This window comes from Lontra canadensis, unplaced genomic scaffold, assembly GCF_010015895.1.
Source record: "Lontra canadensis isolate GAN:19392208 unplaced genomic scaffold, GSC_riverotter_1.0 scaffold30, whole genome shotgun sequence".
In the NCBI taxonomy this organism is placed as follows: Eukaryota; Metazoa; Chordata; class Mammalia; order Carnivora; family Mustelidae; genus Lontra; species Lontra canadensis.
In genome coordinates, this window is record NW_022631024.1 from 15,850,436 (window position 1) to 15,860,965 (window position 10,530).

General features: G+C 50.9%; 1 protein-coding gene across 1 annotated transcript; it reads left to right on the top strand.

The window, feature by feature from the left end:
* Positions 1-263: 263 nt before the first annotated feature.
* Positions 264-10,020, top strand: EXOSC2 (exosome component 2). Its single transcript, XM_032866096.1, has 9 exons — positions 264-414; positions 2,114-2,215; positions 3,836-3,881; positions 4,310-4,399; positions 5,425-5,490; positions 5,958-6,026; positions 7,326-7,502; positions 8,091-8,219; positions 9,397-10,020. The coding sequence occupies exons 1-9, from the start codon at positions 293-295 to the stop codon at positions 9,475-9,477; spliced, it is 882 nt and encodes a 293-aa protein (XP_032721987.1). The 5' UTR covers positions 264-292; the 3' UTR covers positions 9,478-10,020.
* Positions 10,021-10,530: the final 510 nt, after the last annotated feature.

Here is a 10,530-nt window from a genome sequence, read left to right on the forward strand (position 1 = left end):
TGATGATTACTAGAGATTTTTGGTTAAGAATCAAACGCCATGCGACCTGAGATTTCATTATTCCACAGGTGATGCCTTGCCAATAGTAAAAATGGCAACTTGGCTTCCTCACTCCCTTTGTGTTAGCGAAATGATTGCCAATACTTAACATGGCCGCCAGACTGTGAGCTCCCATTGGCGGCTCCTCTGAGGCCCGCCCCGCCCCGCCCCGCCGTGCGACGGGCTGGGAACTGCAGAGACGGACGTCGCGGTTCCCTGCCGGACTGCGCCTGCGCTTTTCTTAGGCGCCAAGATGGCGATGGAGATGAGGCTCCCCGTGGCTCGCAAGCCTCTTAGCGAGAGCGTGGGCCGCGATACTAAAAAACATCTGGTGGTTCCGGGGGACACAATCACCACGGACACGGGATTCATGCGGTACGTGGGGACTTGGGGACTCGGGGCCCCAAAGGGCGCCTGCTGGGCTGTCTGCACGTGGCCTCTGTTCCCTTGCATCTAAGTACCAGCGGACGCAGGGCACAGCTGATCATTTGAGCTCCCTTGTTTCCGAGTCCTCCGGCTTTTCACTCAGTGCACTTTGTCCCCGTCTGCGTTTGCCTCGGTCCTTGGAAATCCTTCTTTCCTAACCTCCGGTGTCAAAGACTCCTGGGTTCTCTGCCTGAGGCCCTGATCTCTGAGCCTTCCTCCCCTACGTTGGAGACCTGCAAAACTGGGGAGGGTTAGGATCAGGGGCCTCTTCTAGTTTTCAGATGAGGGGACAGTGGGCATTCCTGACACGGCCTCTTCTCTAGGCGACATCTCTTAGCCAGGTGCTCGGTTTTGAAATCAGTAATTGTTTGGGCTCAGGGCATATACCGTAGATTGTGCTACACGCACCCAAGTCCACATTTTGAATCTGAAGGCAGTACACTATGTGCGGTTAAGAGAGCAGGCTTTTGAGCCAGAGAGTTGGGATTTCAGTCCTGTGCCATCACATATTATAAGTTGTATTTCCTCTCCGAGGTCAGTTTCCTCATCTGTAAGATGGTGATAATAACAGTAACTCTTTGGTAGGGAAGTGAGAATTAAATGAGGAAATAATTAAGAGAACAAGCGGGGCGCCTGGGTGGCTCACTCTGTTAAGTGTCTGACTCCTGATTTTTAGCTCAGGTGTGATCTCAGGGTCCTGAGATCCAGCCCCTGCAAACCGGTGACCCCCCAGGCTTCACACTGGGCTTGGAGCCTCCTTGGGATTTTCTCCCTCCCTCTCTGCCTCTCCCCCTCTTCTTTCTTTCTCTTAAAAAAAAAAAAAAAAGAAAAGCAAAACTCACCTTTACATCACTATCATAGATAAACACTAGTGGTATTTCAGTCTTTTGGTGGTTGGGGGGTACAACACTTATAATATTGCTCTTTAACTTTTTAGTTTGAGGTTATTGGATCCTAAGGAATCTCAAGTGTCAGTCCTTCATGAATTCAGCCTGTATTTGTGTTATGGGTGGCTGGAGTACAACTGTGGTCAAAGTAGGGAAATGTGTGTCACGGAGTTTGCATATCACCAGAGAGAGACAGATAATAAACAATAAGCACAACAAACAAGTTGGTATGTTTGCTGATAAATTCAGTGCGGAAAATGCAAAGTTGAGCAGGGTAAGTGGAATGGGGTTGGGAATATGGTGGGGGTGGTGGCAGCAGGTGGGTGACTATTTTAAATGGGGTAATCAAGGTACGCCCAGTGGAGAACATGACATTTGAGTAGACTTGAGTAAGACAAGGGCAGATGTCTCTGTAGCTCTTTTAAACAGTGTTCAGGGCACAGAGAGAAGCCAGACTTTAAAGCAGGAGGAGCCTGTTAGGAATACATGGTGGTTTTTTTGTTTTGTTTTGTTTGGTTTAAGACTTTATTTATTTGACAGAGAGAGACACAGTGAGAGAGGGAACACAAGCAGAGGGAGTTGGAGAGGGGGAAGCAGGCTCCCGGCTGAACAGAGAGCCCGATGCCCCGGGACCCTGGGATCATGACCTAAGCTGAAGGCAGACCCTTAACGACTGAGCCACCCAGGCACCCCAGGAATACAGGGTTCTTGAAGGGAGAGGTCATCTCAAGAGTTACTCTTGTATCCTACTCTCAAAACAGGGGCCATGGAACTTACATGGGGGAAGAGAAGCTCATTGCATCCGTGGCTGGCTCCGTGGAGAGGGTAAACAAGTTGATCTGTGTGAAAGCTTTGAAAACCAGGTGAGAACAAAAGGTGTGTATTCTTTCTTGTGTCATTCATGTTATACGTCCAGGAACATTCTCCACCGCACCCCGGACCCGCACCAGCTTTATCATCCAGTAGGTCTGCGGTTTTGAACATGACAATAGAAGGGGTATATAGGTGACTATAGGCAAGTGTGGGCTACAGAAGTTTCCTCACATTACTTGACCTCTCCAAACCTTGGTTACCTTCTCTGCAAAATGAGTATGAAAGCATGATCCATCTTGTAGGATTTTCGTTAGAATTCATGGAAACGGGATGTAAAGTACTCAGCACAGGGCCCGCTGCCTAGAAGGGCTCAATAAAGGTTAGTGGAAAGGCAGCCGATGGGGCTGGAACAGAGTGAGCAAGGCGGAGTGTAGGGGCAGCCTGCCTGGATAAGCATTGTGTCTTCCACTTTAATGTAGTCTAGGATATCCCTAGAAGGGGTGGAGCAGAAGAGGGACGTGGTCTGACTTCTGTCTTAATAAAATCACTCTGGCTGCTGGGAGAGATTGCAGGGGAACAGGGTTAGCCTTAGGGAGACCATTAATGGACTGTTTCCATCATCTGAAGTAATGGCTTGGAAGAGCAGTAGAAGTGGGGAGTAGTGGCTGATTCTGCGTACATTTTGTGTTCTAAGTTTTTTGGTTTTTTTGTTTTGCTTTTCACACAAGGGTGTTGGATTTTGTATTCTTTGGGATTTTCCATATATAGGACTTTGTCTGTGAATGGAAATAGTTTTTACTTCTTCGTTTCCCAATTTGGATGCCTTTTATTTCTGTATATTTCGAAGGTAGAGCCAGTAGGATCAGCTGCTGGACTTGTCCTGGAGTGAGAGAGAAATCTAGTGTTCCTCCAAGGCCTCCCAGGACTTCTGGCTTGAGCAGCTGGAGGAATAGTGTTGCGGTTTACTGAGCCCTGCCAGCTGGGAGAGGACCAGTTTGTGATGGGGGCTGGAGAGGGGCTACTGGAAAGCTTTGCTTTAGGTTGGTGACATTTGGAACTGCCTGTTAGTCATGTAAATAGAGATGCTGGGCAACAGTTGACCAGAGTCTAGAACTCGGGGGAATGGCATAGTCATTGGTCTGTAAAATCATTAGGTTGGATGAGCTCAGCAAGAGGTGAGTGACGGCCGACAGAGTAGAGGTCCGCGGCTGGAGCCTTCAGCGTGGAACATGTCTTCATTAGAAGTGGGATAAGGACTAGCACTGGGGCTGGAGTTGAGCACCTGTGGGTGGACGAGACCGTGAGTGGACTGGCTTGGGTGAGGTCCTGTCTCAGTCCCCTCCTCCTCTTCCTTTGCTCATGAAGAAGCCATCTGTGTTCCAGAGCCCACCAGGAAATAGCCCGTGCTTAACAGTGTCACGTAATTAACAAACTAGGAATTTCAGGCTTAACGAACTACTTGGAATAAATGTCCAAGAATAGTTAATGGAGACTTTATGCACGTAGGAGTGTTTAAAGTTTCCAGTTTCTGGAAATAAGTCGGACAGCATAGTTAGGTGAGTTTGCCATACCGCAGCAGGGTGCCTAGTCCCGTGGAACTGAAATCTCCAGTGGTGCTTAGTCTTGTGATAAGGTCTGTTCACTGATGGATGACCTGTTTTATCTTCCAGATACAATGGTGAAGTAGGAGACATTGTGGTGGGGAGAATCACAGAGGTAAAGTCGATATCAAGTTGGTATTTACAAAGTAGAAGCAAGCTGGTGATTGAATGAATGGGATAGTCATTCTATCTGTAGTTACGCAAGTGGGGCATTCATTATATTTGACTCTTATGGGGCCCCCCCCCTTTTAAAAGATTTTATTTTTTTTATTTGAGAGAGAGCGCACAAGTAGGGTGGGGGAGGGGCAGAAGGAGAGGGAGAAGCAGACTCCCCGCTGAGCACAGAGCCCCATGGGGCTCTATCCCAGGACCCTGGGATCATGACCTGAGCTGAAGGCAGATGCTTAACCAACTGAGCCACCCAGGCGCGCCTATGTGCCCTTTGATATAGACGGTTGGCTTGTTGTATTGGGGATTATGGGTTGCTGACGATGTAAGCTCTTGCCCCTGGAGTCTCTGTCCAACTGTGGAATTTCTCTGTAGGTCCAACAGAAGAGGTGGAAGGTGGAGACCAACTCGAGATTGGATTCAGTCTTGCTTCTGTCATCCATGAACCTTCCTGGAGGAGAGCTGGTGAGGGTCTGCAGGCCAGTACCGTAGAGTTTGCTAGAGAAGGCTCTGGGGTCCACTGCTCCACTAGAGAACTCTGCTTGGTGCTGAGGTTGCCTTTTTTTTTTTTTACCTTTGTCTGTCATGAGGTTTGCTGCCTAGATGCACACGTGGGCTTTTCACTCGGCCCGGGCCTCCCAACGTAAGCGGTAGTGGGCATGTGGTAGGATCTGGAACGGCGGTGGGGAGTGACCCCAGAAGAGAGTTGGAAGAGAAGCTCTCGGTTGCCTGGTGCTCATCTTCCTTGTTTGGGTGTATCTGTTTTGCACAGGGAAGGTGTCCCCTGAAGAGTTGTGTTTAGGTTAGCTTTTCGTCAGTTGAATGGCATTTGGTCATCCCAGACAACTGCAGGGCCCAAGGGGCGGCCCTTCTGTAAAATGCCTTGGTTTATCTTCAGTTCAGCAGGTCTGTACAGAGAGGCTCAGTGCTCGGTTCTCTGGAGAATGCAAGATAAAGGAGGCCTGACTGAGTTCCTGAAAGAGCGCACAGATTAGCAGGGGAAGTGAGATAACTGATCTAAGTCCCTGGCAGTCGGAGAATAAACAAGTGTGTGACTGTAGAGAAAGAGGGAGTGATTTCGCCGGGGGATGCTTGTAGGAAAGGGGCTTTAGAATGGATCCCTGAAGAATGGGTGGAATTTCACAGGGCATTCCAGATACGGGAAATGTGTGAGTAAAGATAGAGTCAGGCTGCCGGTAGTCTGGCTCTGTGGCTGCATGGAGGGCGGCCGTGGACAGTGAGTGTAGAAAGGGAGGCTGGGCACAATTGGGATGGGTTTCAGTAGCACATAAGGAGTTGGAATACTGTCCAGAGAAAGGAGGGAGAGAGGAGGGAGGGGGGGAGCTGTGGGAAGGCCTGTAAGAGGGAAAGTGGTGGTGATCGCTTTGGCGTTCTCGCTTACCTACTCTAGTGTCGGAATACTGTGGCTGATTCCAGAGATCTTTCTGCAGGATCTGACTTAAGTCACATCATCGCTTTATGTATTTCAGAGAAGAAGATCTGCGGAAGACGAGCTGGCCATGAGAGGTTTCTTGCAGGAAGGGGATCTCATCAGTGTATCCTGCACCTTGGATAACAGCATCTCTGTGCTTTATGCAAAGCTGGGAAATGGGGCTTCGATCACATGCCTCCGCCTGGAGACACGTAGTCCTGGCGGGGATCTGGATCCAAATCAAGTGTCACGGGCTCTGCTGCAGCCTTCCTCCCCCTCCTTAACCCAACCGAACCCCCCAGGCCTGAACCGGTCATTTCATCCGGTTTATCCTTTACGGTGGCCCGTGCTTCAGGATAGACTCAGATTTTCATAACCAGGCTAGCTTTTGTGCAGGGAGTAGAAAAGGTGTTGTTCACATCAGAGATTAGTGGGAACCAGTGGGGAGAGGTTAGGTCGGGGTGATGTCCTCTGGGTCTAAGGCTGCAGGTGGGACCATTGGGGATGGGAGGAGAGGATGGAGAGGTGGGGGCGGGGCCCCAGGGAAAGCAGGTGCCATGAGAGGGTTTGCTCCTTTAGCATTCTGGCCAGGCGGAGGTGCAGGCGGTGTTCTCAGATGGAGCGGTGTCGCTGCACACGAGGAGTCTGAAATATGGCAAAGTAAGTTGGTCTCTTGCTATTCCTGGATACTGACTGAGACCTCAGTCCATTTCTGAAATCCCTGATGCTCTCTGGAATTCAGCCCTAAAGAGCCCCGGAAGTTAAGCGTGACAGGCTGGCGTCCTGCAAAGTGGCAGGTTCACACGGTCATGGCTCAGTGGCATGGTCACGGACGACAGCTCCTGTTCTCTTATTACTGAGGAGACTGGTGTGGCAGAAGAGCTCCCGTGCCCCGTGGCCCTGCGGCCCTGCTCGCTCCGGGGGGCCACGGCCTTGTGCTGGGGCCAGGAGCAAAGGGAGGTCATATTGAAACCCGATGGCCTTGGCTCGAGACAAATGTCCAGTCAAATAAAGTGGGTGTCTTTACTAGGAAAGATTGGTTCGCCACTTGGGCCTTTAAATGAACTGTCACTGCTTTTCTTATATGAAGTTCCATTATTGAGGCTTTTACCGTTTTAACGATAGCATACTTTTTTTCTCTTTTTAAAGATTCACTTTATTTGAGCAAGAGAGAGCACACGTGAGCAAGGGGAGGGGTCGAGGGAGAGAAGCAGACTCCCTGCTGAGTGGGGCACCCACATGGGGCTCGATCTCGCAAACCCAAGCTCACAACCTGAGCCAAAACCAAGAGCCAGGGGACTAACCGACTGAGCCACCCCAGTGCCCCACGCCAGCATACTTTCTACAACAGATTATGACTTACTAGTCTTTTGGCTTTCTCTGGGGGAATCTTTTCGTTTTCTGAGTGGCACGGAAGCCTGTTCCCTTGTGGAGCACCTCTGGTCAGCCATGCTCATGCCTTCTGGGGCCGGGCTACTGCAGACCCTCCCTCAGCGGGATGGGGACTTGGCGTTGCCCTCCCCCCACCAAGGATGGATTTGCACCCAGCCCTCAGCCGCTGCCCTTGCCCAGCAGCGTACATCTCCCGGGCGAGGTGGGTGGCTGGGATCCAGGTGGAACAGAATGCACCGGCCCACAAGAGGCTCAGGCGCACGTCCTCCCTCGGCCCAGCTTGCCTGACTCTGCCAGCGCACCAGCCTCAGCTCCGGATGTCATGATAAGAATGGCAGGAGGATGAGAGAAGTATGGAGAGTCAGCTGCTCCTGGGGTGTGTCGACAACCTCTGCATCCACAAGTGTCCTCTGGGCGTAGTTACCCTGTGTGTACGCGCAGGCGACTGCAGTTGTTACTGGGAGTGGCCGTGACCGCCAGAGCAAGGATGGGTATTCTGTTGGGTCTGCTTTTTACGCCCTTCACTCGTGACCCTCCAGTGACTTCGTTCATGCTGTGTTTCTTTAGCTCGGCCAGGGGGTGTTGGTCCAGGTTTCCCCCTCCCTGGTCAAACGGCAGAAGACTCACTTCCATGACTTGCCCTGTGGGGCCTCAGTGATTCTGGGGAACAACGGCTTCATCTGGATCTACCCAACGCCGGAGCACAAAGAAGAGGACGTGGGGGGCTTCACTGCCAACCTGGAGGTGAGTAAACACCGTAGCTGCTGTTGGGGCGAGTGGCGCTCGGTCTTCGCTGTGCTTCTGGGCCGGGTGGAGCTGGCTGTTATCATTTTAAAAACTTTTTTTATTTTTTAAAGTTTTATTTATTTATACGATAGTGCACACAAGCAGGGGCGGGAGGGGGAGAGAGAGAGCGGGAGAGGCAGAGCCCAGCTCGGGGCTCCATCTCACAGCCCTGAGGTTGACTGAGCCGAAACCCAAGTCGGACGCCTAACCGACCTATCCGCCCCCAGGCGCCCTAGGAGCCGGCTGGTTTTAAACCGTGTGATTGCTGTAGACTGAGGGAGTTCGAGTCTCCACGGAGGCGTCTTCACGAACATCGTCTTGCCTTCTTGCGATGACGTGGAACTGGGGTGCTCTCTGGTGGCAGGGGAGGCAGGTTGCGGGTCCCGGCAGCCGAAGCACCGTCCTTTCTGACCTCCCTTGCAGTCAGCGGTTGATTGTTTTGGAGGCCCGGAGTCCTAGGTCGAAGTTACAAATGATTTCTGTGCTTTGCCATGACTGTTCGCTGACCTTGGTTGTGACTGTGTTTCCCTCTGCCTCCGCGGGTAGCCCGTCTCCCTCGCCGACCGAGAGGTGATCTCCCGGCTCCGGAACTGCATCGTCTCGCTGGTCACCCAGAGGGTGATGCTGTATGACACCAGCATCTTGTACTGCTACGAGGCGTCCCTTCCACACCAGGTACTCGCTCCAGCCGTGCCTCCCCTCTTCCTCGTCTGTCTGTAAGACGAGTGTCCACTGCTCCAGTGTCTCCTGAGGGATCGCAAGTGCGTCTCCCAGTACCTTCACCATGTGCGGGGGTGGAAACAGATCTGCTGACGGCCCTATCTAGTATCGGTAGAGCCTTCCCCAAGATACTTGGGATAGCCTCGGTGTCTCGTGTCAGTCCAAGGAGTTACGGGGGGATGGAGGTGCTGGGAGGACTAGTTTAGTTAGGACAGCAGCTCTCTGGACTTCATCTCCCATCCCAAATTTTAGCTTTATCTTTTTAGCGAATCCCAAGAACCGTGTCTTTGTTCCTGTCTGCCAGATACCAGAGAATCTTGATGGTTCATTAAGCTGCTTCTGGCAGATCCTATCTTGCAATACTTAGCCTCCAGTAAAGGAACAGAGAGGGGCGCCTGCGTGGCTCAGTCGGTTGAGCTGCCAGTTCTTGATTTTGGCTCAGGTCGTGATCTCGGGGTCATGGGATCGAGCCCCATGTTGGGCTCCGCACTCAGTGCAGTCTGCTTGGAATTCTCTCTCCCTCCCTCTCTCTGCCCTTTCCCCTGCTCGTGTGTTCTCTCTCACTCTTTAAAATAAATGAATCTTAGGGGCACCTGGGTGGGTCAGTCAGTTAAGCATCTGCCTTCGGCTCGGGTCATGGAGATCGGGCCCTGCATCGGGCTCCCTGCTCAGTGGGGAGCCTGCTTCTCCCTCTCTCTCTCTGCCTGCTGGTCCCCTTGCTTGTGCACATGCTCGCTCACTCTCTCTCTGTCAAATAAATAAAATCTTTATTGTTTTTTTAAGATTTTAGTTATTTATTTGACAGAGATGCAGCGAGAGAGGGAACCAGCAGGAAAAGCAAGAGAGGGAGAAGCAGGCTTCCCGCCCAGCATGGAGCCTAATGTCGGGCTCAATCCCAGGACCCTGGGATCATGACCTGAGCTGAAGGCAGACGCTTAATGACTGAGCCACCCAGGCGCCCCCTAATAAATCAAATCTTTAAAAATAAATAAATAAATAAGAATAAATCTTAAAAGAAAAAAATGAAAGGAATATGGAAGGTTTATAATAACCATGCTTGGTTTCTGCGTTTGGATGTCTGCTTATGGTCGGTTTCTTTTCTGAACAGATACCCTTTTCTTTTCTTCTTTAGATCAAAGACCTCTTAAAGCCAGAAATAATGGAGGAAGTAGTTATGGAAACGCGCCAGAGGCTTTTAGAACAGGAGGGGTGAGGAGAGACATCTGAAGGACAGGATGGTGTGCACTTGACCCGAGTTGTTCTTAAAAGTGAAGAATCCGATTTGTGGTCCCTGTGTGGCTCCGTGGACAACTGTGACACTCACCACCTGACCTACATCAGGCTACGTCTGGCCCCAAAGACTGGCTTTCTCCTGATCTAGGGCAGAGCCTGGGGAAGTGCTGCCAGCCCCTTGGGTTGCCTTCAGAGTCGGGCAGTACGGGTACTTGCAGGCCTTGATTTTTTTATTTTTTTAATTATTACTATCTTTTTTTTTTTTTTTTTTTTTTTTTAAAGCTTCAAGCCTTTACAGGCACACAGTGTTTCAGCCAAGTGGACTCCCATTCTGGAATAATACAGAGAATCTTTTTCTTCTATTCACCATCAGTGAATCACCATCACAAGGCACAGTGCCCCCATGAAATGGTCCCTATAAAAAACACAGCCTCCCTGACCTGCAAACGGTTTTGGCCTCTGTTCCCACTCCTGCGGCGCAAGTAGGACACTGAAGAATATAGTTAGTAACTTTTTTCGAGAGAGAGAGCGAGCGAGCACACACGCGCGAGCAAGCACGCATGCTTGTGCTAGAGCAGGGATCTTCAGCAAGCTCCGTGCCCAGGGCAGAGCCAACACAGGGCTCCGTCTCCTGACCCTGAGATTGTGATCTGAGCTGAAACCCAGAGCCGGCGCTTAACCGACGGAGCCACCCAGGCGTCTGTATAGTTAATAACATTAAGCCCACAGTCACACGGAAGAATAAAGTCCACCAGGCAGCCTTTGCGGTCCGTGCGAGTATACATACGTCAGGCCGCTGTAACCTGTCCCGCATCTAAGGGGTGATTTGTTAGAAGCTGAATTACCGGTAATAAAGTGAATGCTCTGAGGAATGGGAAAACAGGAGGAGAAATGCAGGTGGGAAAAGAAAAGCTGTCTTCCTCCTGTGATTGAAGTAGTTGCATTCACTTTGGAATAATTCAGGGTTAAAAACGAGGTTGACGTTCTCACTGAGGAATGCTACAATTCCCACGCGTTGGCTTTCCTAATGACT

What these genes read in the sequence shown, in the direction of transcription:
- EXOSC2 (XM_032866096.1), top strand. Translation starts at nt 293, where the DNA reads ATGGCGATGGAGATGAGGCTCCCCGTGGCTCGCAAGCCTCTTAGCGAG. An exon ending in ACGGACACGGGATTCATGCG is followed by an intron (nt 415 to 2,113) that starts GTACGTGGGGAC and finishes CTCTCAAAACAG; the next exon opens with GGGCCATGGAACTTACATGG. An exon ending in AGGAAGGGGATCTCATCAGT is followed by an intron (nt 5,491 to 5,957) that starts GTATCCTGCACC and finishes CATTCTGGCCAG; the next exon opens with GCGGAGGTGCAGGCGGTGTT.